The sequence below is a fragment of the Synchiropus splendidus genome, chromosome 13 (genome assembly GCF_027744825.2).
Source record: "Synchiropus splendidus isolate RoL2022-P1 chromosome 13, RoL_Sspl_1.0, whole genome shotgun sequence".
NCBI classification, from domain to species: domain Eukaryota; kingdom Metazoa; phylum Chordata; class Actinopteri; order Syngnathiformes; family Callionymidae; genus Synchiropus; species Synchiropus splendidus.
This window is the reverse complement of record NC_071346.1, coordinates 8,247,752-8,274,200: the sequence shown is the minus strand read 5'-3', so window position 1 is coordinate 8,274,200 and position 26,449 is coordinate 8,247,752. Positions and strand designations below refer to the sequence as shown.

Sequence of the window (26,449 nt, the reverse complement as noted above, 5' to 3'; positions counted from 1 at the left end):
AATAAAAAGAGTGAATAGACACGGTTCAAAAATAACACTGAAATTTTATTGTTTTTTAAACATTTAAGAGGAAAATATATCTGACAGGAAAGAACTCAGCTCTCATGTGAAGCATAAATGAACTGTGATAGACATCAGCAGCAAATGTTACAATAATTCGTCCTCAAACAAAACCAGTTGAGAAATAACACGTATTGATGGATAGAACTGTCCCCTTCTATGATCAAAAGAGGTCTTTGGCCATGACAGTGTTCACACTGGTGGGTTAGACAAAAAGCAGACAGGACTACATTTAAAGGCATCTCTGATCACTACATTCCAACATAATTTAAAAACACAAAAGGTGAAATGACTGTTTTATAACATCTCCATCACAATATCATATTTTAATATAAATGGCCATCGAAGAGTTGGCTGTGGAGAGCAGGTTTAACAAATGGATGAGAAAAATAAATTCAAATTTATATAAAAATAAATACTGAGCACATTTTCATGACTGGCTCAAGCAAGTTTCATCAGTGTTGTCCAAATACCACAATGCAGCAAAATGGAACAGGAAGCTATTCTTAAAGAACTGTAGGGGGTTTTGGATAATTGATACACAATACTGTATATGCAGCTTATGCCATTTCACTGAGAAGGCAGAAATAAATGTACATGCTCTCTATGATTAGAAGAAAACCAAATGAATCTATATGACACAATGAAGAAAGACTTGAGCAAGCACAGGTAAATATAGTCAAAAAATACATGAAGGATAATAATTATATAGAAAATAATACACATTTGCAGCAGCATTTGATTTCTCCAAACTCAATTTTCACGACCTAAAAGTTTGGCTGGACAATGGGAACCCAACTTTCCCCACTGTGTGTCAAAAGTAAAAAATGAATATTGAACTCTGACTGAATAGATGCAGCATTTTGGAAATGTGACACTTTTGACAACTTAGAAACCGCAAAACCTTCTTTCACTGATATAAAAAGATAAAACAAATCCATTAGAGGACAAAAAAAAAGTTCACAGAAAGCTTACAAGTGCAGAGCACCGATCAGTAAGAAGCATATGTGAAGTTAGTGAAAGGTAAAACTCCAAAATGCTGGTTGGATGACCGTTTCACTCGATCAGTGTAGGTTAACTCAAGAAGAAGAGACGGGGGCTTGCTCTGCTCTTCACTTCTCCAGTCTAAACTTAAGAGACCAGCAGGCAAGGGTGACAAAGTCTACGAGGCAGTGACTCCTTCCCACTCCACCAAATACTGCACCTTACCATCCAAGGTGACCCGGCGCGCCAGAACCTTGTACTTCTCTCCACAGGCCAGTCGACCAGCAGCACCAAAGTAGCTGCTGATGGAGCTCTTGAGGTGGGACAGCTGGCTATTGGGGTTCATGCTGTGAACTATGTCCATGGAGTGCAGCCCTGGAAGATTGGTCATCATCTCTGTTGTTGTGGGGCTTGGCTCTGCCTGGATGGGAGGAGGGGGGTTCCGAGGGTTGGGAGCTTGTACGACCCTTCGTGGACGTCCACGCTTTCGTTTGATTGGAGGGGGCGAAGCAGGCATGATGTTGGCTGACGAACGGGTCTTGCTAGAGCTACAGAGGCTGAAAGAAGGAATTAAAAAAAAAAAATACAGTGCTAAGAATTAACACAAACAAAAACTTGTGAGTCAGCTCTTTACCTGGACTGTCTTGAAATGCTAGTTGAGGTAGTTTCAGTGGTGCTCAAGGCTCCTATCGATTCCACATCTGAGGTTTGCGATAACATCATGGACCTGTCGCTCCTTATGTCCAAAAATAAATAAACAAATAAATAAAAATACATCACATTACACATACCAAAATCAGCTTTTGAAGCACAATATAAAAGCTCAACTAATTCACCGTCCACAGGTAAATATTAGGCATTTTGATAACAAAAAAATTACATTCATTTTTCAAGTAGATTTCTCAGTGACCGGAGACCAAATTTGGATTATCTGAGATTAAATGATACTATAATGAATCCCAGTTACTTCAGTACCAAAGGCAGCAACTTATTTTTCTTTCAAGCCGCAAGTGTGTATATTAGGCGACCAAGTTCAACTCAGCATGCCACACCATGATTTCCCTGACCAGCAGATCTATCTATCAATCTGGGTGCACACTTGGCTCGAAACCAAATAAAACGCCACACTATCTCAAGACTACACCAGCAAAATCATATCAAGGTTTCCTTTTCATGTCTTAGAAGACACTGCACCTTTGAGCAATGCCTCTGCGATGTAAAATACATTGTGAAATGTTTTCATTTCAGATCAAAATCATCGACTAGTTTCACTTGAGGGATAATTTCAGACTCACTTGATGGAGGGGTAGTGATCCATCGAACGTGACTCCATGTGTGATGACCTTCGTAGCTCCTGCAAGACACAATTTATTCATAAGCATTTAAATATTAAGCACAGGAAGCCCCTTGTTTAGTTAAAAAAACGTTCAAAATAATGTGGCTTTTAAATAAAGACAAAACAATGGTTGCACAAAACGAAATGGTTGTGGTAAATCTGAAGCTGTCTGGAGGAGAGTTTGATTGCTGGATGCAGAAACAACACGTTGACTTAATGTTGATCAATAATGAAAGCACTCCTGCTGTAAGCAGCTTCATGACCACCTGTTGAAATGCTGCCATTAACTGGAGCATCTATATTATGGTTAAAAAAACAACCTTCAATTTTTTTCATGAATTTACACTTTGCATTGTAAATCGGCATCTCAGACTCTCCACAGTGACCACAAATTCAAAACAGCCAGCTACCATCCACTAAAGCCACAAATGTTCCCTGTGCAAATGCTGCACAGGCACGTCCACACAGTCCTGGAGACACGCACCTGGGACAGAAGTTCGCCAGAGCGCTCCGACTTCACCAGAGTTGCAAAAGAGCGCTTTCTTTGTTTCCGCTTTTTTTTCTTTGATTTCTTTCCAACTCCGTTTGTCAACGGTCTGGAGACGACAAATAAAATAGTTCACGTCAATAAACACTGAAAGCACAAATATAAGGACATGCAGTAAATGGCAAGAGAGGGTTGCGAGAGACTATATTTTCAGAATCCCATTATTATTAGCAATCTGAGTCACATACTTTATATATGAAGGTGTTTATTCTACCCAGCATTAGATATTTTTTTTCATATAGTGCTGATCAAGTTCTTGTTTTGCCATTAATTACTTAATTCAGTGATGCATTTATGCATCAATATTTTGTGGAAAGATCTTGCAAAAACTTTTTATCTTTTAAATTCCAGTTGGGAATTGAGCGATAACCATTGTAAGTTCCAGAATGAAGCCAGCTATGGACCAAGTGACTTGCAACTTTGCCGTCATGTTCAGTTGTACTGACAGGAAACCAGTTAGAATTCTCAAAAGACTTGGACACCAAATTCCACTGACACAAATAACCAGAGGTCAATTCTCACCTGATGCCACTGAGAGCTTTGCTGGACTTGCAGCCTTTGATAGTGATCTCATGGGATGCTCGCTCTAACACTCTGTTGGATGCTTCATCTGAACTTGGGGGCGCTGGAGGAAAACGAATCCTCAAGCCAAACAAGTGCTTTTTTTTCTTCACCTCCTTCCCTGACATGAACCTGGAGACAAATTAGCGCAACAGGAGGTTAAAAGATGCCGTATCCGTTAGAAACAAGCGCTACATGCTGCCGACTTACATGCTGCTGTTGTTATTCAAGGCATCCAGGATGTTCTCGTATCGCTCCGACCGAGGGGTTTTTGCCAGCTTTGGGAGGACACAAGTAAATTAATGATTAAATGAAGAACCCACTGACGCACAGTCACACACACCTTTCAGTGAGTGTACTGCATTATATGCAACTGAATGATGTAACACAAGTTAAGTTTAGATCACATTAATGTTGCTATGGTACACTGCTGTAATGTTTGCAGTGATTTCTCACTAAATTATAATAACTTTGAATAAAATAGTTTGAAATAACAATTGCTGCAACCCTACCCATTCATTGACGGTTCCAAAGCATATGTCTGGTACGTTTAACAATGAGATTTTCTTTTATCAATATTCAATTCAATATTCAGAAGTCTCTTACTTCTCCCAGCTGCAGCAGTTCCCAGTTGTTGTTGATGTATGACATCAAGTCCATTTCAGAGTCAAAATACTTCTTCTTGTGGATGACACTCAGGTTGTACAAGCTGAGGTGGGTAACATCCTCCCTGAAATTCACATCCAGACAACCACATGGATGATTGATAGAAATGAACGCCACAAATCTCCTCCAGTCTTTTCTGGGATCGTATACAACAACTCACCATCTGAGAGGAAGTCGCCTGATGTACTCAGGTCCACCGTTGCAAACGGAACAAATAAAATAATAAAACCTAAAACAAATAGAAGATTTAAGCAACAACATTTGGGGAGCACCTCACAAACATAATACCATTCAGTCATACCTGTCTCCATAGAGCATTGGCTTGGTTAGACACTGAAGACAGCCCTCATGGAACCACTGCTCACACCTGTTACACTGCAGCATCTTCAGATACCATCTACGGAGAGAATGTTTTATTTAAAGATGGACTCTTAAACTGCTGTAATTAACCCTGAGTTAGATACTCACTCTCCTGGACCACCACAGTAGCAGTAGCGGCGCTGAGTATTCGTCTTGTGACCTTGGTCCCACACCAGGCCCTCCAGGGAGTAGGGCAGGGACAAATGCAGCTCCATATTCTGCTGCTGATGCTCAAGAGGCAGGAAGCGTTCATGTTCTTCATCTTTTATGTGCAAGTGCGCCCTCTGTAGTCCAGAGACAAAAGGAATATTATACACAAACCCGAAATGTGTATTTAAATGTACTGTATATATAAATATGTATTCACCTCAGGTGGAGCAGGGATTTCACACTCGGAGCAGAGCCACTTGTCATCGGAGTCGATGACTGTTGCGTCAATGATGGGTGAGTGGCAGATCTGGTGGTAGCCTATCAAACATGAACCCTTTAATGTGTATATTCCAGTGGGCAGTCATTCATAAAAGACAAAGACGTGGCAAATGATATTCAATTTCACACCTCAAAAACATAAAGCTTTAGTGATCATGAATTAGCATAAGTGAAAGAAAATAATCATAGCAGCTTTCCAAAGAAAAAAAAATGGTCAACAGCTTTACTGAGGTTTATCTAAATAGAAAAGGCAACAACCAGTCAAGGGGTAACTCTATTGTGTCAACGCTACCTTGTCCACATTTGTCACATATAACAATCTCATTTGGTTCCTCTGAGGTTTCGTCCTGACATATGGAGCATACAATGTCGTCATCGTCATCCTCATCATCATCTTCGTCTCCTAAAAGATATGAAGAATAGATGAGCGTATCAAACTTGGAATGTTTTGAAAGTGAAGCCCCACTGCTGAACTCGATGACCTTTAGAGCAACGTTCGTGTTGACAGTTATCTCAATTAGGTATAATGCTAGTTGAGGCCATGTCAGCACTTCTCTGGTCTTGTCCTGATACCTCAAAGGTCAAGGGACAGTTAACTGCCGGTGTGAGAGCAGGGAGATAAATCTTGCAAAAGACAGGCAGCAGTATAGATAGCATGGTGACGTTCAACAACACAACCTAGATTACCATAAAAAAGAATGACCTGGCCTACATCACATGCGCAAATGCATTTACTATTAATCGATCTCACACCTACCGGTCTGAATGTCACTCCAGAGCACCCAGGACTTTGACCGATCTTCAAACACCACGAAGCATCGCTGTTTGTCACAGTCTATCTGAGGAGTTTAAAGAGATATTAGAATAACATAATTATTAGACACTTTTTTGACAGTGGTGAAAAAAAAGATGATCAACATGTTTGTTGATATCAAGAACTAACCTTTGTGATTGTCCCCAGGTAGAAGAGCCCATCTGACCAGCGAGCCAAGACATCCTGTCCTTCGGTGAACCTCTCGGACCCATCATCTTCCTCTCCATAATCGACCCGGGACAGTCTGGATGGTGACAGCGAGACCACTTGCCTCTGAGGGAGAGCCCTCTGATGGACAGACAAGCGGCCCACGACACCCGAGTCTCTAGAAAGGACAGTGGGAGAAACAAATTGTTCAGGTCATTACATTTTTCATAGTCGTCTATCCATTTAGTACTTTGAAGCTTAGAGTCATAACTTCAAGTCAGCCATCATCACATCCACAGTCCTATGTAATTTCTCAAAGTAACTAAAACAATAAAACTGAATGAAAGGGACGTTTGAAGATCTCCAATGACTTTCCCAGAGCCACAGCTTCTACTGTAGGTCACTGATAGAACATAAACTCGTGTATTTTAGAATTAATAACACAGAATTCCATACTTAGTTTGTTAGCTTTATATCTTTAAAACGCAATCAAAAAGATACATAAATCCACTTCCTGTTCTGACGACACAAAGAGGAAGATTTAGGTTTGCTGGTTGAAGCTAATAGTTCACCACAATCGCTGCATTTCATTTTCCTAAAAGCACCTTGGCAGTGACAGTCGTGGGCTCCACCCATATAAATTAAATTGTAACCTTAAAGACTTATGTTGGACGAAAACTAAACTAGAATTTCCAGGGTCGTCAGTCTAATAAGGGGGGCTCTTTGTTCAGGCCACTAGCACGGTGGCACATTGGCTGTTAATGTCACATGTTCTAAAAATAAAACAGGGGGGTTCGAAGCACGACAGAGCGGCAGACGTTGAAAGTGTCAGCGCGACGCATCCGCAGGCTAAGCAGTAACCCGGGCCCGGCCAGGTCAGTGGCCAGCGCACCCACACCCCCCGACAGGATGACAACAATACCTCATTCGGGCAACTCCGCGTCTCCCGAGCGCCAGTGAAATTAAAATTCAATGATACACGTAGCTGCACAATTCCGCCTCGTCCGTTTACCGTCTACTTTCAAAAGCAGACCGCGCTAACTTGAAACGCGAGAAGCTTCTTCAGAAAATCACAAACGGTTGATTTTCTCCGAGCACGCTCGCCATTTTGGTTTCCCGCTGATGATCGGGGAGTGCATTGTGGGAAGGGACGACCAAGCGCGGCTGCCTGTTTTGGGGCTTTCAAACATTTGAAATTGTAGGCTGGTCGTGTTATATCCGCCCCTTAAAGATGTACCCAATGTTTCCAAACGCGTTTTAAAGCTTATTGTGATGGTAAATTGTGCACCTAGTATTGAGATAAAAGAATTAAAAAAAAGAGTTTTAAACGGAGCTAGAGACAAGGCTCTGCTCATGGTAATTATAACTGACAAAATTAAAATGTTAGGTAACGCCTCATCATAAACATAGCGTGATTGACTTGTTAATAATTACATTTTAAAAAGTGTCACTGTTTAAATACAGAAATAGTTACTTCAAAGCTAGTTGAGCTATTATTTTGAAATATTAGCGGAAGTTATGCTCGAAGGTGCCTGTCACTTAATAAATAATAAAGTTTTTTTTTACAACCCATTCATTATTTTAGTGATTTTTTTCCGCGGGTTGATGTTGATGACTAGCTTTGCGAGAGAACCTGTGTTTCAAAAACAATTCACCTTTACTTTGCGATACAATTGAGGATGATTTGTTTAACTACTAATAAAAAATATTAGGAATCCATTAAACCCTAAACGGCAATTGACGAGGAATGGCGACTTCCATCATTATCCGGATAAAACGAAATTAACTGACAGGTATGTCTTTTATTATGAAAACCCAGCGGTCCGCTCTTACTTCCGATTAAACAAGTCACAGAAACTAATATATAACATCGTGTGACTACATTTATTTTCTCCTAATAATGAATGTATCATTGTATTTCATTCAAATATTCCGTAATCTGTGAGGAAATTGGAGATGTATGTGAGACGTTTACATTGCGCCTGCGCGTTGAGCTTTTTTTTTTTTTTTTTTTTTCTGCTGGAGGTATGTTGGTTTGTGTGAAAAGCAGCAGCTGCTGCGGAGCGGCGAGGCGCGAGTAGAGTGAAACCTCGCTGCTGAAGACTCACCACACGCCCCGGATCACACCACCGCATGACCGGATGACATGCACCGACCCTGGGCTCTTTCGGTGAACGAGGAGCGGTGTTTGTCGGCGATCGGGGGACGCTTCATCCGGCGTGTTTGGATGGTCTTCCACAACCAGGTCCACGAACTGAGATGATCTATTTCTGTGATGGCGAAGGGGGTGTTTCCACGGGCCTGGATGAAAAAGTCTTTCTACTTCCAGGTAAACGATCACGTCTCTGTAAAATACAGCACCTAAAGAGAGCGAGAGAGTGAGTGTCAGCTGGCTGTTTTCTTGCTGGGACGGGTCGATAGAGCTCCTCCATTCATGATCAGATCATAGAATGGACAGTCACTTTGATAGATTCCATTGACCATATGCTTCTGTAGCACCCAATCTGGGATCATGCTTTTCCCTCAATGAGTGAAGAGTCTGGCTCTCTCTGAGTCTGGCCATCCAGTGGTGCCAAGAATCCTTCTGGATGAGAAGTACAGTCTGAACCTGGTAATCTGTTGCAGATGGCCTGCCAGGAGCGACTCCTACCACACTAAGACGTGAAGTTGTTACATCATGCAGTGGGTTTCTGAATCCCTGGCCCTCTTATTTGTTTTTTTTGTTGAAAAGAAAAAGCCTCATGAAAGATGAAAAACATGTCACCAACACTCCTGGGTTCCCTAAAGAGTAGCACCACGGTTATGGATGTCAAAACAAGGAAGTCGGCAGGAAGCTCACGCTCTGATGAGGTTCTGGCAAGCTCAGGAAACAACTCCATCAGCAACAGGCTGCGCCGGCATCTGAAGATGATACTGCAGCTCTTTGTGCCGAGTCTGGACGTAATGACTTCATGATGGTTTAATGCCGAGTAATCGAAGATCGGCGCTGACAGCTGGTAACTCTACAGGCTGGAATTCACTTGTGGTCCAGGAGGGCTTTCCACATTACACACTTCCATGCACGCACGCACCATCGGCAGTTATGACATCAACACAGATGTTTAGCATACAAATATTAGAGTATCAATTTTGCCGCAACACTGGGGCTCATGTTGAGCCCCTTCATAGTCACAACTTTGTACACAGGTGACACACATGAAGTAATTCTGCCTTATCATTTCCACATGAATATAGTCAACTTTTTATGCTCATTCATGTTCTATTTGTTCGTACAACCAGTCCTCCCAGTTCCCAACTGGAAATGAACAAACGAAAGTTTAAATTCGAGGAACCTCACATGTACACGAATGTGTTTATTAGAGGACAAAAACTTATTCTACTTTTCTTTACTGCATTGTTTAGCACAGCAATTTGCACATCTGCCTGTGCTGCTTCACTTGACTTAAAACTAGAACGACATCAAAATAATGAAGTGAAACTTCACGTCTCTGCTTAGGAGAATGAGTGAAATTACCCCTGAATCATGATGTTTATTTAATGTAGTGGTGCTGCTGAGTGTCCATGTCATGTTATTTGTCTATTGTTGGCACCACAACTTTTAAGGCAGCACACATCTCCCAACTGTTAAACTTGATTTCTTTTTAACATTTTTTGGTGTTAACACACTTGAAAGTGGAAGGATCTGTTTTAGTCCTGATGCATTTAAATGTTTCAATTGAAATATGAGTTTATTAGAGATTCCCATGGTGTGGCACTTTTCATGAGTCAAAGACAGAATTTCCTACTGTTTTTTCGGTGCAGCCTCTTGAGTCACTAGGAGCTTTTGATGATTGACCACTTGATCCATGTCACCTGTGGGGTGGGCAGCTGAAGCGATGGGATCTAGGCTTGGAGATAAGAGTCATCCAGGAGAGGCTCAGAGCGCTGTTGTTCAGGTGGCTCGGCTTTGTTGCCAAGATGCCTCCCTGTTCAAGGCCAGGGAGGAGGAGGCCTCCTGAGCTGACCCAGGACACACCAGAGAGATTACATCTCATGGTTGTCCCGGGAACATCCCGGTATTTGCCCTGTTTCTGTTTTTCTTCAACAGCTCTTAAACACAGCCCTTTCTTCCGCAGCAAAATATCGAAGTCCGTCTGTCGTGAAGGAGATGTATTAGGTTCCGTAGAAGAAGAGACAGTAATTGAGGCATTAGTCTCTTTGCTGCTTGTGTTACGCCATTTAATGGAGACACGCAAACATGCACTCATGACTGCCAGTCATCTGTTGCAATGTCAACACCACTGGCTTTTTAAGTCTCTGGGATTTCCATACGTTACAGGCAGTGTTCTGTAATCAAAGTTTCCGTGCCGGTCTGTTTATCTTGCAAAGTCAATGGAAGTGGTGTGGTGGTGTTGTGCCTCCCTGATGCTGCAGGTTCACTCCCTCCAGGCCTGACACTATCTCCTCGGAACAAACTAGACTGTCTCTCAAGCGCCCACCTAATTGTGTTGTAAAAGTATTGTCACTGGCTGTGAGGAGTAATGGACTCACCAACAAGAGTCACGATCAAACTGCGGAGGAAATCCATAAAAACTCTAACAGACGACTTCAATTACACCAGCGTGCGTGCGTCTGTGTGTGTGTGTGGTCTGGCGCTGTGACACAATTCTTTTGTCGTGTTTACTCTGCTCACTAATCACAGCACATCAAAGATCACACAAACATGTCCTCTGCTTTGCCGGCTGCCTGTTTTGCTGGGATTTATACTGCAGTGCTGTGGCTGAATCAAGAAGCACAAGTCGCTGCCAAAACACACAACATGAGCTGCCTCTGCCATGTGATCAGAGCGGGAATCAAATCACTTTATCCACTGGGCGTGTGACGTGATCTCGGAAGGAAAACTGCAGATTTGTTCTGGTCAAAGTCTCAAGTATGTGTGACCCAAATGGCCGGAGTTTAGCAGTGGTGATTTCTGTCATGCCTTTATATGAAACGGCTAAAAGGGCGACATTCATTCCACTCCTTAAATGTTCTGGAATCACAGACTATGTTCTGAATTTAAACAGACTTTGACTCAAGTACTGGGCCTGTTTATGGGGAAAAACCTTCAGAGGTTGTCGGGTAAATGACACCCCAATGATCCCTGCTTTTCTTCAGTACAGGGTTAACACGGTCAAGAGAAGGGATCCCTTAAGTTCTACTGTGTTCTTTGCGGATCACGGTGCCACTGTTAGCATGGTCCGCAGTGTGGTTCACAAATACAGGATAAACATATATATATATAATTTCATAGATTAAACGGCTAAAAGGGCGACTTCAATTCCACTTCTTAAATGTTTTGGAATTGCAGACTATATTCTGAATTTAAACAGATCTTGACTGAAGTACTGGGTCTGTTTAAGGGGAAAACCTGCTAAAGGTTGTCGGCATCCCTTAAGTTCTCTTGCATTCTTTAGGGATCACAGTAGTTTTTGGTCTGTATTATATTATTATTGAATTCAAGCTAACCATACACAAAAATAAAATTGACCTCCGTGCCTTGCATTGTGCGTCACAGATGAATAACCCATAACAAAATTTGTTATACCTTTATTTCGAACATGGAACACTGTGCTGTTGATACCCAACTGTTGTAGAGGCCACTTCAGAATCATCTCAATACTGCACGTGCGGAGCTCTCAGGAGAGTCGACAGTTGTGCACCTCGAGGCGGAAATACATCAAATATTCAACACACTGGTGACCTTAATATCTATATAATATTCATCTCTCTCCTCTTTTCGCTTTAGAACACATTTATTCAACATTGTTTGAGGGGTGGGGTCGCACCCTGGCGCCCTCTACAGATCAGATGCCACTCGTAAGAGACATTTTAAACTTGGTTCAATTTAGTACCAAAGGGTGGTCCATTTTTTTAAATCTTTAAACAGTTTTCTGCAGTGGTTTAGTGTATCAGATAAGAAGTCTGGATAGTTCATTCCTTGTGACTGATAGTCTTATTTGTTTAACCACTGTTCTTGACTTCTATACAAGTGAACCTATTTTTGCGGTGCCTTCTGCTTTATGGAGAGGATTAAACAAGGTTCCTGGACCTTTTGCGATTTTTATCAACTGTCGTAACCAGGTCGTGTCTCTGTATTCGCCGGACACTTTCCCTCGCACCTTCTGTGTACTGACACTACTGACCTCCTGACAGGTTCATGGTCTGACAGAGTTTGGGTCACATGATATGTGCATGCTGTGACCTGTTCTGTCGTCAGATTCACAGACCATGCGATGCTCATGACACGCTGGGACAACTGGAAAAGCAGCCGCGAGCCATTCCCAATTAGCAGTCGCGAATGCTGACTCATCATAATCTGACCCATTTACGTTTTTTACGTATACAAGAAGGACGGCCATTTTTCTTTCCTCTGTTTTCTCACAGTGGTTTTGGTTTCAGGCTCGGATCTCCTTTGTCCGGGTGAAGTATCTGTTCATCACATGGCTGACGGTGCTGGTGGGGAGTTGGGTGCTCTACGTGCAATACTCTGCGTACTCTGAGCTGTGCAGAGGTCACCAGTGCAAGAGCACCATTGTGAGTGATCAATCTGTTTGTGCGTTTCATGCTCATTCTCAAATGCTTGTCAAGGTTTGGAAAAAGAACATCATCTCCTTCTCACTTAACATCAGGGAATCTGCTCCATATACATTCCAGCTGCCTCGGAAAGATGTGAGGGCCAAGTTCAACACGCTCCAGTTACCAAAGGAAGACAGTCCAAAAACTGTGTCACAGTCCTCAACCAGACCCGCGATAGCCACTGTTTGCATGGGCTGCAGTGTAGTTCACATACACAGAATAAACATTTATTAGACAATTAGACAACAGAAAAAAGCAACCTGTTTGCTTTTGTTCAGGGATGTTTTTCGCTACACAATGGCCAGGGTTTCTACTACTGAAATTGCTTTGAAATTGAAATTCTTCTGAACCATTAATAGTTATTATAGTCAAACATTTGATTCAAAACTTCTACTTCCTGTTTACATTCAGGGAAGCCATCTTGGATCGCGTATGACCCGACCATCAACCAGTCTAACACGAGTGTCTCGGAATAAAGTTCTGTTGGGTCGTTTAATTCCGAAAGACGTGTTTAAATGAAGCATTTTTATTCACATCAGGGACTTATTAGTTATTAGAGTGAACACATGCCGACGATCACATGACCTCCTCTGTGATGAACATACAGTATCTTCATTTTCCCTCGTCGTATGAAGGTTCCAGATGAACAGAGTAGTCAAACACGGACTCAGCTTGATCATAGTTTGTGACTGTTTCCTCCTGTTGGTCAAAGTCTGCTTGTAAAGTCGAGGCAGCCCAGATGAACAAGCTCTGTCTCCTCGGCAGTGTGACAAATACAGACAAGGAATCATCGGCGGTTCTGCCTGCAGTAGTCTGTGTGACAAAGAAACCTTCTACTTAAGCAGGTGCCTGTCAACACTGCCCAACAATCAGGTGAGAGACTCCCCAGCTTCTCTTTCAGACGCACAGAAGAAGCTTGATGCTCAAGTTCATGAGCGTCCCTCAGGTCTACACGGGGAGCTGGGGCGACCGCGATGGAATCGTGCGCTGCAAGTTGGGAGAAGTGGCCCACTTTGAGCTGGCCGAGGAGCCGGAACCCCGGAAGGACCCTCCCACCTTTGATAAGCCCACCAAAGGCACGTCGGCGGAGAAGTTCAAAGAGATGGTCTTCAATTATCTGAAGGTAATGCCTTTCTGTCCTTCAGACTATATGGCTTTCCAGAGCAGTGTAGGAAACATGGAGCTTACTTTGCTCAAGGCTCCTGGTAGAGCTGAGTTTTTTATGTATTTATTTCATGTGGTTCCCTTCATTTGGACTTGAAGGCAAGAGCCTGTCCTGGTGCGCACAACCACTCACACCCACTGATAGTTCATTAACCTTATGTACTGTGGGAAGAAACCAGAGGCAGAAACACACTCAAGAAATGACCCCACGTGACCCTGAGTTGCCTTACGCTGGAATAGAACCTGTGATCTGAGACTGCAGCTCAAATGAACTTGTGTTTTTCCTCGGTACCTATGAGGAGGAGGACTATTTGGATTGAAATATAATGACAGTGTAACTGACTTCATCTGTTCTTCCGCTGTTCCTGGAACTGCATGAACTGTAAATGAATAATCACATCTTGTTCTTCTGCTGCTCAGATCAAGGTCAGAGCAGCTCAGCAGAGTTTCTGTTTCTATTGTGGAAACTCTGGCTCAGACGTACACTGTAGCGCTAACGTCTGGTCCTCCTCCCCAGTCCAAGCTCGGGGAACAGGCCAGCCTCACCGGCCTGGTCGCTCGGATCCTCTCCTTCGCCGACGGAAACAAAGACGGGCGAGTGTCGCTGCCGGAGGCTCGGTCGACGTGGGCTCTCCTGCAGATCGATGAGGTGGGAAGGAAGTTGATTGTTAAAAGGAGAAATTTTCAATGGATGCTGTGGTCAGGTGCTGCTGGGTCTGCTGCTTCAGGACCACGGACACACTCCACGTCTCCTCGGATACTGCGGAGACCTCTACATGATGGAACGTGTCCCAAATGGGCCGCTGTATGGTTTCTCTCTTCCGTGGCCGCTGGAGTCCTGGGTGCCGAGCGGGCTCCAGCGCACAATGGACCAGTGGTTCACCCCGTCCTGGCCTCGCAAGGCCAAGATCGCCATGGGCCTGCTGGAGCTGGTGGAAGACATCTTTCACGGCACCTACGGCAGCTTTCTCATCTGCGACTTGGCCGCGGTACATTTCGGCTACACGGACCGTTACGAGCTCCATCTCACCAACACCGGAGCAGTGGTGGCGGAGGACGAGTTCCGCCGCTCCATGCGCGTTCTGAAGTGCGAGACGGACGAGGACTGCGTGTACAGAGCGGACTGCCAGACCTCGTGCGACCTGTCTCAGAAACGGTGCCGGGAGGATCCGGTGCGACCGAACTTGGCGAAGGCTTGCCACACACTCAAGGATTACCTCCTGCGGGGGGCGCCGTCAGCGCTGACGGAAGAGCTGGAGCGTCAGCTGTACGCCTGCATCGCTCTCAGGGGCACCGCCGGACAGATGAACATGGAGCACTCGCTGATCCTCAACAACCTGAAGACGCTGCTGTGGAAACAGATCTCACACACCAAAGACTCCTGACCAGTCCAGCCTGTGATACCAGATGAAGTTATTTTGTATAGAAATCCTATGGACTGACGCTGCTCCGAATGTAAGGTGGATAGTAGAACTGGAGAGTTATATATTTCGTTCAACTTTTTTTTTTTTTTTAAACGGCTCTAAAACTTGTGAACTTTTTTTGGCACTTATTTTAATCCTTTAATTTTAAAGATCTATTGCCTTTGAAAAGTGCCCTCTCTGGAGGTGGATAAAGCAATCGCCAGCAAAACTTAAGGTCACAGGTTCTGTGTAAGGTAATCGACCTAGTATTTTATTTTCCCTTTTTTTTGTCTGTTTCTTATTTAAGACTGAGGCAAGAATTTGAAGCAGGCTCACTTTGCACCCTTCACTACAAGCTGTACACTTCCAGTCATCTTGGTAGGAGGAGCCTTTTGAAGGAGGAAGGTGAATATGGGACCAAGTGAAGAGACTTGATTTGCACTCTGCAATTGTGTCTTATTAGTTGAGGATGTAGTTGGGCACCAGAGGGGTGTGAAGGTCACAGAGGAACCCACTCCACCGTGCTGTTTCACCACACGAATGCTGCACCGTGGCCACAGACAGATATTTATAATGTGAATGTGGCCAGCTTCTGTTTTCACCTTTATCGTTGTACTGTCACTTTGGTTGAATTCACAGTGCCATATCGAGAACATGCTGTACTCTTCTGAATCACTACGGTCACATGACAGCATGTGACAGCTGTACCATCCAGTCACCGCGGTCATCACCACTTACACTGCGTTTGGGGACGACGTGACCTGGTTGGATAATCCTGTTGTCTTTGCTGCTGAGTATGAAGGAACCAGCATGAATTTGCACAATTAAAATGATGTACCACTTATCCATGCCTCGCTGTTGACTCCACAAGAAGGACAAAAACCAAAGTTAGAACCTGCATTAAATTTATTAGCTTGAATGGAGTCCTCGGCTTCTGTGCTAACCGTCGCCTGCTTCTTGCTCTTGTGCTCGTAAGAAACTGGCCTTCTTCTGGGCGACGCGGTTCTTTCTCTGTGCCAGGGATAGCTTGGCGCGATTCCATCTGTCCGGGAACAAACAAGAGTAGCATTAGCATTCAGTACGACGGCAGCAGGAAGTGTCCGCTCCCCTTTAGTATGTTACGAAGCTACCAACCTCTTCTTTGGGACGTCTTTTTTGGGTTTCTTTTCGTGTACGGGGTTGGCTCTGATGGCGGCGTGTGCTTTTGCGTACATTTCCTCGACCTGAGCGGAAGACAGGACAACAATAAATCGCACACACTCTCATTCTCCTTTGCTCAGCTGCTCTTTGGCCCCTGTGCTTCTCTCAGCCCCGTCTTGAAAGGACAGTGAACATCAGCTAATGCAAATGCAGGACCAACTACATTTTGCTCAGCAGCTTTGGTTCATCATCGAGAAGCAGGAATCAAGGAATCAATGTAGCGAAAGAACACCAGAAGATCTAGTTTTTTTTAAAGCATGTAATCTAAACACTTCAATATTGCAGTGCATGAATTTATCTCTCTCTAGATATATATCTATATCGATAGACCTCGATGTCTATCGATAACTATCGATCTCTAGATAGATGTCCATCGATATCGATGTCTATATATCGATGTATATCGATATATTTTAAGAACTGAAATGTATATGTATATATAAAATATATACAATTATGGCGGTGTGAACCACTGATAGAGGGTGTGCAGGTACCGTGTCTGGCGTGATTCCGTTCTTGATAAACCGTGAAAACTGTTTCTTGTAGGCATCTTCGTCCTCGTCCATGAGGTAGGACATGTAGTCGGCCACGTTCATGCCCATGATGTGTTTGCGGTGCACCTCTGCGTTGAACTCTTTGCTCTCAGCATCGTAGCCAGGGAAGCGCTTCACACTAGAGATCAGACATGAGTCAAGTTCATTGGTTACCAAATAGCTGTTTATGAGCCTGTGGTGATAAGGTCTGTCTCTTCTCTCAGCCCCGTCTTGAAAGGACAACAAACATCAGCTAATGCAAATGAAGGACCAACTACATTTTGCTCAGCCTGTTCAGTAACATCATCAAGAGGAGAAAACCACACAGCACTGAGCAGCAGGTCTCTTCCACTGACCTGTGAGGAATTGCCAGGCCTCCATCCACTGCTCCCTTCAGTGCTCCAAACACTTTATTTCCTGTCGTGGTTCTGGTCAGACCTGCGTCCAGATAGCAGGTGAAGACGCCGGGCTGTCCGTCCACGCTCTCCACGTTAAACTCGTCACCCGTCACCTCCACTTGGCCCTCGTACACCTGCTCCATGCCGAACTTGTGCAGCACCTACAAGGATTTAAGTGATCAAAAACCTTACAAATCCTCCTTTAATATTTTAAGTTTCACTCCGCACATTATTAACTGCGCCAATATTTCGGATAATAAAAACTCACCCTGCGAGCCAGCAGCAGGCCGGTGCAGTAGGCCGCAGCGTAGTTGGTGAGGCCCACGTTGATGCCATATTTGGGGAGCTCATGCGAGTAAGCAGCACTAACAATGTGATCGCCTTCGATCTTGGCGTAGGCGATCTGAAAGGAACCATCCAAGCAAAGATGTTTCACATGGTCCGCTATTGAACGTTAACTCGGATGCATTGTTCTCGCTCTGACCTGGCAGCAGATGTCTCTGTTGGACAGTCGAACAATCAGCCGGTACTTGGGTGTGTTGTACTTGTTCTTGTCCTGGACAACAAGGCGTTTGCGGGCATAGAAGTCAGTCTTGCCCTCTGAAATAGACGTGGTGACCATTGAGAGGTGAACTTTGACAGACAACCGAGGACTGTGGAGAAAGAACTCACCTCTTCTTCTTCTGAACTTCACTTCATATCTCTTGAAATAGGCCTTGTTTTTCACCACTTTCACAAAACCCTGCAAAGAACAATACGTTTACGATTTGCTGGGAGTACAAACGGTCATGCCTGAGGAGTAAATCATTTAAATAAATCCGAAACTTTCAGATTTGAAAGACCAGGACGGCAAATAGTCAGCAGACAGAATGGCCACGCTGGAACACGGCAGCTCACCGGCGGGTAACACCGCAAGCATCCAGCTCCATCTGCTCCTTAACCCCCAACTATACGCAGACATAACACCAAATATGTGCGCATACAATCCATCTCACGCCATAAACGTGACATTAATGCGGAAAACTCACCATATTGGGAAGAAATCGAGTCTTTCACTATATTCAGCGCTGTCTCGGTTTGCGGAAGTTGTCGTCTACAACAGTGGAAGTAGTGGAGTGAGCGGACAGCGCCGCCTAATGTTCCGGGGGAGAAGATGCGTGTCGACGCACCGCCAGAGGACAGCAGCGTTACACAAAAGTCCGCCTTCCGTTTTTTCAAATTAATCCTGCAAAAATATACACAAATACATTTAGAGATCATTAAAAAACCAACCTTACTTTTTATCAAATGAATTGCTTGGTTATTCACATTTTAAATGTCTCTGTTTTTTCCATATTAACTCTGCATCCATGGTCCATCCTCACATTCAGTCCATCTTTCAATAAGGCGTCATCATTGTGCCTTATTTGCAAACCCTGACTGGAAATCAACCCAAGTGTTATCAGTCAAATCTCTCTACGTGGAAAAACAGAAGCAGAACCTTCTGCTTTTCTGCTGCAGCAAGAGCGATAAAATCCCTCGCTGTCACTGTGGCCTGACGTCCGAGGTGTCAGATAAAGAAAGTCAGAGTCACTCGGGTGGATAGCTTCTTTACTCAAGCTCAGTTTCTGCAGAACTGATTTCACAATGGTCGGATCAACGGCGCAAATAGCTCTCCAGGCCTCGCTCCATTCCAAATAGGTTAAAAAATTCCAGATCCTGAAAAGATTCAAAAATTCAGAATTGCTCATCTCTATCATTACACTGTGGTGAGTCTGGTTTGATCAAGGTTTCTGCCTCAAAGGTTTCCTGCAGTGGTTCAAGTACTGCTGGTTTTAATGTGCTAGATCATATCTCTGGTGGCACGGTCATTAAAACATCAAATATATTTGGTATTTTTGTCAGTTTAATAAATAGAATACGCAAAGATAAGTGTTCCGACATGGGTAAAGCACAGCCCAGGGGCCACAAGTGGCCCTTTCTGTGGATGAATCTGGCCCGATATCCTTTTTAATGTCAAGTTTCTTTTTAAATGTATATGTTATATGAAGTAGTTTTGTGCCATTGAGTAACACTTTAGAGCGTTTAGTGATTTTTTTTTTTGTTTGTAATGAAATAAATTGTAAAATTTTGGTTTCATTTTTTACCCCTTAGCTGTAGCTCTTGTCCTAGATACTAGATACTTGGTGAGATTATGCCTTCCAGATATGACCACCTTTTATTTGATTATTGTGAAGCTATAAACCATGTTTTAAAACAGTTTATTATTATTGTTGTTGTTGTTGTTAGTTATAATAACAATACTCAGAAATTTAAAATGTAGATTGACACATGATACATGATTCCACATGACATAAATATGTCTTTTTCCCTTTCTGTCTTTTAATAAATAAATAATTTAATAAATAACAAGGACATTTGTTCAGTGGAATTGGTGGCCGGCCCCTTACAACACTGCCTGTATCTAGTTCTTCTATTGCAGGCCGTTGTTTAGAAGAAGAAAATAATACGCCACAAGTGTTAACTTCATTTTAAAGAAATGGTGTCATGAGAAGGAGCAGTCACACCTCAGACAGGAAGAGCACACCCTGAACATAGTCAACACGTTTGTATTCACATTCACACAATGAGAGTTCATGTCCCACTAACAAGATTTTCCAGATGAAAGTTCCAAAAACAGATAAATAAAAGGTTTCAAATGTAAACATTGACCTTTGACCCATCAGACAGCCCACTGAACCTCCAGCTAAAGAAATTGTTAGAGACACAATGACCAGGAAGCAGAGAGCAGCGTTCCTCACACGCACGCTGCACCAGCCCCCCATGAGATTCGGAGTATTTCGTGGGGGAAATTTACAACCAGAAACAGAAACAAGGGGAGCAGTGATGGATGACCACAGTGATTTGTGGTTTGTTGAAGGTGAAAATCCAAAGACTAGTTGAGTTGAACAGCTTCTCTCACCTACCTTCAACATCTCTAATATCAACAAACAAGTAAATCTAAACCTGAAAGAACAAGATGTTTTCAGTTGCGCCACGTGAAAAAAAGGGGTTGTCATGTCGTCGTCCGCTCCAGTAAATCATATTCATTGTGTTCACACGCTGCCCCTATCTGGAGCCTGCAGTTCGGCGAGATTCGGTGAGACACTCCCACGGGGGCGGCTTGTGGTCGAAACTGCAGAAAAGACGCTCAAATCCGATGAAAGCAAGAAGGAAAGCAGCAGAGAGGCTTTTAAAGGAGAGAGGTGGGGTGTCAGAGTGCGGTTTGGGCTCGGGAGCCAGAGGAACTTGTGAGGAGATGAGATAGCATGATGTGGTTTCCACTGAGCGGCAGGATAAACGACCCGGGTCCAAACAATGACCAGGGAAGTCAGTTGGGCCTGATTGGCACATCTGACATGTTGTTTGCCTGAAGTCGACAGGTTCACAAACAATACAGCAATTTAAAGGGAACAATTGATGCCAGCAATGACCAGAGGAGGATTCGAGAATGTGCTCGGAGGAAAACTGACACTCAGAACCCACAAGCTCCATCATCACAATGTGACTAACAGCAAGCGTCATCTTTACTCTGACAGTGATGAATTTCCCAAAATTTCATCGACACGAGTCAGTAAATTAGATTTGAAAAAAGTCTAGTAAAGTTCAGAGAAACTCCACTTGTGTCAGTCAGAAGAGAAAGCAAGGTCATAAAAATGAAACAAAGCGGCAACAACGTATTTACTTATTTAGAAAAGGATTTATATGACAGAAACATTAGGTGTCAACAAAATATCAAAATAAAAAAATATATTATAGATTTTGTTTTGTTTATTTTATCCTTTATGGTCAGCTTTATTGCTGATTTATTTATTTATTTTCTTATGACTAAATTGGAAAAAAAATGCTGCAGAAAATGCTGTAGAAAACTAAGAAAATCACGCAACGCACTCAACGATTTTGCCACTTCAGCATTATCAAATACGAAAGTGTAATTGTGCCATGGTATTATATGCTTAATATAGATACATTATTTGGTTATAATAGTCTTTGATTTTATACAGGTTCTATTTAAACATTCTCATATATATATATATATTATTTTTTATTTATTTTTTATTTATTTTGTTTCCCCATATATATGATGGGGAAACAAAATATATTTTAGGACAGAACTAGTGGTAAAAACCCTATGGAAGAACCTAATTCAAACAGGGGAATAAAAACAGACAGGGAAAACCGAATGACCAAATCACGGAGCGTTATTGCCATGATATTCACCGCAAAAATAAAGGAAAAGAGAAAGAATTCCAGCAAAATAAACATCCACTTGGCCTCTGACTTGGCGGCACTGGTGACGGCAGCTAAGGCAGTGTCTTGCTTGTCAGTCATGAGCTACTAGAGTATAACGTTTGAACAGCAGCTCAGAGATTGTCGACTGTTGAGCCAATCGCTGCTTCATCAATCACACAGTTTTAGAATCAAACCTGTGGTGGAGAGCAGAAGGCGCACAGACAGAAGGGGACGAGCTGCGGCAGCAGAGATAGTCTCAAGTCTGACTTGAGTTTCCTGCCATGACTCAGTCGTGCCGCGTTCCTCTTCTCAGGCTTCAGCTGAACACCAGCGAAACATCAACAGTTTCCACCCTGTTGCTTTTATGTTGAAATGACAGACATGATAAATGTATCACAGATACGTAAGAAATCAGATCTAGACTTTGGGAAGCCCAATATGAACATAACTGGTGTGTAACAGGTGCAGGGAGATTTACTTTCAAACATGTTTGGATGCATTGATGTACTGGAACTTTGGTTGAAGCAGTGGCTTGCAGTTTGGAACCTGGAGCCCTGAAAATCTGTATCATACTGCAGCGAAACACAGACACTGCTATGTGAGTTTACCTTGTCATAAAATGCTTCAGTCAAGTGTGTGTGTGTGTGTGTGTGTGTGTTGTCAGTGTTCGCTTCACTATCAGTTCAGTGTGGTATCGTCACACGTGTTCCAGCCTGGTGTGTCAGCTTCACCAAACACACTTGTTTCCCACTGACTCTCTGCTTCACTGTGACCTTGAGCGGGGCCCAAAGGATTTTACAAATCTTCAGCTTCATATTGGTCTGTGATTCATCTGCGCAGCGACGGAGTGTGTGGACCGTCGGACGGGCTCTAATGATGTAAGACAATCGGTCTGAAGCAGGGGAAGTGTAAGAGATACCTGCAGTCTCCACCAGCAGGCTGCTGCACGCACGCTCCCGTTACCAGGGTCGATTTACAACCTGGACACACACACACACACACAACACCAGCAGACACATTTCTTTCTTAGCGTAAAATAATATACATTGATTCATACTTATTTTGAGCATGTTTTTGAAAAAGAACCACCTTAAAGCACATATGTTTTAATAAGATTTATTGCTCTATTTTACACTGTTAAGTTCTGTTTTTTGGTAGTTAAACACTCCTAAAACCTAAGTTTAAGTACTTTATGCCAGAATATGTTCTTCTGTCAAATAAATAAATACATTTAAATATTTTTGTTGAACTACTTTTTAATATTTTGAACAAGAATAGCATTCAAACGGATATTTTTTACAGTAGTTGTTTTAATACAGACTTTGATTTGCGATAAAGAACGAAGAAAAACTGGTTGTAAAAAGAGATATGGAGTTGACATAAATAAATAAAGTATAAAGTGGTGAAGTCAATGTTGTTATTAATATATTGAGAGTTAAATCTACTCTCCATTCAGTCGACCCCAAAACAGTCCTCTGCTCCTTTCCACCTGCTACTCAACACCTGGTAAACAATCTGGCCCCTCTGCGCATGCGTAATAGCCTGCCAAAGCCCGTAGTAACAGCATCTCAACTGAAGAGCAACAGTCCAGAAGCGACAGAGCAGAGGGGGAACATGCCGAGGTCCTTCCTGGTCAAGAGTAAACGGGCCCACAGCTACCACCAGCCCCGGCTTCTGGACCAGGACTGCCGCGGTCTGGACGTGATTCTGGCCCATGTCAGCGCAGGTAAGCGAACCTTGCACCTGACCCAGGAACGGAGCCGTTGGTGACGACGTGCTCGTCCCGACAGAGAACAAGTCGCGAGTGGAGTTCAAGCAGGACCCGCAGGAGGACTTCCTGGCCCCCGGGTCCGGGCTGCTGTCTCCGGGCTCGCTGTCCTCCGGGTCACCTGCCAGCTGCGCGGACAGTGAGCGGCCGTCCGACTGTGATTTCTGGCGACCGCCTTCCCCGTCCTCATCCCCAGGTCTGACACCGCTTGTTCAAGAAATAACTTTACAGCGCTCGAGATTCAATAAATCTGTTCATTAAAGTAATGTAGTTGTGCAAAATAAATTTTGTATAACTGATTAAATTTTCCTGAAGACCTAATATATTTACAAAGAAAATCAGGTACATTTTAAAGATTTTAATAATGAATATGAATATGAAAAACGCGCTTTATTTCGAAATTATTCGACGTATTTACATGTTAAACCGTGGAACTTATGGAAATATTTCCTCGTTTTTAGCGCCTGTTTCCAATAATTTCTGAATTTAACATTCATCTGTTAATTTATAGTTTGATAGCTGTTATTTGATTTGTAACTTCGGGTGATTTTACCCACCTTGTTTTCGGACTTTGAATGCATCATTTCAAGTAGACAAATCGCTTCTTCCGGCCCACGTGATCAAAACTTTACTTTTCCACGTAATAAATACGCATTTATTTTTTTTTAATTGAATTCAAAAATTATTGTTTTTAGAAATAAAAGGAATTTAAAGTTAAATGTTCAAAAGCTAATTTTGGTTCCCTCACATGTTCAGATTCGGACAGTCCAGCCGCAGAGGAGGACGAAACCCACTTCAACCTCCCGCTCTTTTCCTACCCGTGGAAATACTCCGGTTCCGAGCTGAGGCATCTGGTCCAGCACGCTGAGTACCGACACCAGAACCACCACCTCGCTGGCCCCAGAGAACCTCGAGCCCGCATCGGCCTCTACGGACGCGACAATGGCACCGAACCTCTTTACGCCGGCTCGGTGGACCGCCGGTTTTTCCGGGATTGTTCTCCCACTCCAGGCCAGATGTGCAGGATTCGGGATCCGAACCACGAGATCAAGACCGAGGACGAGTTCCTCTGCGAGTCCAGTGGCTCGTACAAGTGTATCAAGTGTTACAAGGTTCCGTAGCGGTTCAACATCCACGGTACCGTGTGGATAGTTGTGATCTAAACATGAGTGATCCGCAGGTGTTTTCCACTCCCCACGGCCTGGAGGTTCATGTCCGGAGGTCCCACAGTGGGACGCGGCCTTTCGAGTGTGGAATCTGCGGGAAAACCTTCGGACACGCCGTCAGCTTGGATCAGCACCGGGCGGTCCACTCTCAGGTGCGTCCACAGCCAAGATAAAAACACATATCGGAAACATTTAATAAGGAAACTAGAAGAGAAGGGTAAAATATTGAAATGTATTGAATGTTTTACGATCATTACAAGGAAGGAAAAATAAAAACAAATGCTTTTCAGGATTTGCCAAATATATTATTTATGTTTTAGAGGGTGAAGTCATAGCTGTTTTCTTTCTTTTTTTCTTAAAAAATACAGAAAACCTAAAGCATTTGCCTGAAAAAAAGGTTTAATCCATTGCAAAATCTTTATTTATTAATTTCTGTCTCCATTCTCATACACTCATCACGTGACCTTATTTTTACTGGTAGTTTCACAGCTTTATTTCCATTCTCTTGTTGAACAGGAGCGGAGCTTCAGCTGCAAAATCTGCGGCAAAAGCTTCAAGCGCTCGTCCACTCTGTCCACTCACCTGCTAATCCACTCGGACACGCGGCCTTATCCCTGCCAGTACTGCGGGAAGAGATTCCACCAGAAGTCCGACATGAAGAAGCACACCTTCATCCACACAGGTACCACTCCCAACTCACTCTGAAGGAAGAGAAGTTGGCATGATGGGGACAGAGCTTCTATGTGAGGGTGAAGAAGTATTAAGGGCTGACACTGTTGCGAGAGGGAAGTACATTGCTTTGCTTTCCACAGGGATGGAGAAAGTAACAACTCAAGACACCTATGTGTAGTTTAAAGGCTACTTCTCACCTTAAACTCCCCAGATTCTGGTTGTCTTGCAGCCCACTTCTGCTCAAGGTTAAAAAACGTGGTCTTAGGTTGAAATCCCATTTGCTTGTGAGATTTTTCTACCCTCAATACCCCAAAAAAGTCAAGTTCGGTTGTCTCCCAAAGAAACTCAAAAGTAAAAGTTGACACTCTACAGCTAAAGAAAGTGGGCGCAATACCCTTGTCTACCACTATCTTAGGTGCATCCTGATCTTTTTAGTGTTTTAGGACAAAAAACTGCTGCAGTTCATAATGGGACCTGGTGCGAGTGATTTTCACTCAACAGAAAAATACATTAAAATGGCGTTGTAGATGATAAAAGATGTGGTCTACGGGAGCTGGGCTGAGATGTGTATCTGACTCGTGAGTCTGTGATCTGCAGGGGAGAAGCCGCACAAGTGCCAGGTGTGTGGAAAAGCCTTCAGTCAGAGCTCCAACCTCATCACACACAGCAGGAAACACACCGGCTTCAAGCCGTTCGGCTGCGACCTCTGTGGGAAGGGCTTCCAGAGGAAAGTGGACCTGAGGAGACATAAGGAGACGCAGCACGGACTCAAATGAGCTTTCAATTCAAACTGCACTTTCTCTTCACGATGCCTGTTCCCCGTGTATGAAGGGATGTTTCCTGCTAACTAGCTGTGTTTTTATATTATTAAGCCTTCCATTTGCAGGAGAACTGAATTGTCTGATCAAACCTGTAATTTAACATGAATTTATAAGCAGTATTTTATTTAAGTTGTATTTATTTTTGCCTTGTTTTGTTCTGAAATATTAATAAACCTTCATTTGCTTTAATCTTGAAATCACTGGGGATTTTTTGAGCCACGACTGACCTCGGCAAATTGTCTGTTGCACATGGTCTGCTTAAGATTCTCGAGCTAAGTTAGGACACGATTTAAATTTAATTTCACACGTGATGTGACATAGAGGGGAATGGAGACGGAGAAAAACAATCCTGGTCATCAATCACGTCCCTAATCTCCCGGACACGCCGAGTATTAAAACCCAAAATAAATGCTCCGCCGTGAGTGCCACCTGGTCAAAACCAAACATTTTCTGAGAGATACAATGCTAACATACCCGTATAACAAATGCCATTACGGGGCCATAAAGCCGCCAGTGAAGGAAGTCGGCGTCACTTTTATGGCGCGCCGGCCCTTTAAGAACAGCAAGCATCA

General features: G+C 43.4%; 4 protein-coding genes across 5 annotated transcripts; 2 read left to right on the top strand and 2 right to left on the bottom strand.

Annotated features, from left to right (window-relative positions):
- Window positions 1-43: 43 nt before the first annotated feature.
- On the bottom strand, window positions 44-7,030 carry mtf2 (metal response element binding transcription factor 2). The gene is made up of 15 exons (XM_053882994.1): window positions 6,827-7,030; window positions 5,887-6,082; window positions 5,701-5,782; window positions 5,236-5,346; window positions 4,882-4,982; window positions 4,623-4,798; window positions 4,456-4,551; window positions 4,315-4,383; window positions 4,095-4,218; window positions 3,699-3,766; window positions 3,450-3,620; window positions 2,865-2,976; window positions 2,340-2,398; window positions 1,679-1,780; window positions 44-1,601 (listed from the first exon to the last, which is right to left on the bottom strand). Exons 1-15 carry the CDS (start codon window positions 6,829-6,831, stop codon window positions 1,223-1,225), a joined length of 1,851 nt encoding a protein of 616 aa, XP_053738969.1. The 5' UTR covers window positions 6,832-7,030; the 3' UTR covers window positions 44-1,222.
- A 1,146-nt stretch (window positions 7,031-8,176) lies between these two features.
- dipk1aa (divergent protein kinase domain 1Aa) lies at window positions 8,177-16,142 on the top strand. Its single transcript, XM_053883930.1, has 6 exons — window positions 8,177-8,233; window positions 12,325-12,459; window positions 13,267-13,374; window positions 13,448-13,624; window positions 14,183-14,314; window positions 14,370-16,142. The coding sequence occupies exons 1-6, from the start codon at window positions 8,180-8,182 to the stop codon at window positions 15,048-15,050; spliced, it is 1,287 nt and encodes a 428-aa protein (XP_053739905.1). The 5' UTR covers window positions 8,177-8,179; the 3' UTR covers window positions 15,051-16,142.
- rpl5a (ribosomal protein L5a) lies at window positions 15,957-18,326 on the bottom strand. Its single transcript, XM_053883929.1, has 8 exons — window positions 18,228-18,326; window positions 17,872-17,941; window positions 17,684-17,799; window positions 17,468-17,602; window positions 17,158-17,360; window positions 16,763-16,940; window positions 16,203-16,291; window positions 15,957-16,110 (listed from the first exon to the last, which is right to left on the bottom strand). Exons 1-8 carry the CDS (start codon window positions 18,228-18,230, stop codon window positions 16,008-16,010), a joined length of 897 nt encoding a protein of 298 aa, XP_053739904.1. The 5' UTR covers window positions 18,231-18,326; the 3' UTR covers window positions 15,957-16,007.
- Window positions 18,327-22,997: 4,671 nt separating this feature from the next.
- Window positions 22,998-26,018, top strand: gfi1aa (growth factor independent 1A transcription repressor a). Of its 2 annotated transcripts, XM_053883725.1 has the most exons (6): window positions 23,000-23,176; window positions 23,241-23,414; window positions 23,975-24,330; window positions 24,399-24,536; window positions 24,901-25,066; window positions 25,654-26,018. In XM_053883725.1, exons 1-6 carry the CDS (start codon window positions 23,065-23,067, stop codon window positions 25,830-25,832), a joined length of 1,125 nt encoding a protein of 374 aa, XP_053739700.1. In that variant the 5' UTR covers window positions 23,000-23,064; the 3' UTR covers window positions 25,833-26,018. The 2 variants fall into 2 exon arrangements, with proteins under 2 accessions (XP_053739701.1, XP_053739700.1); XM_053883726.1 differs by lacking the exon at window positions 23,241-23,414 and having other exon boundaries at window positions 22,998-23,176.
- Window positions 26,019-26,449: the final 431 nt, after the last annotated feature.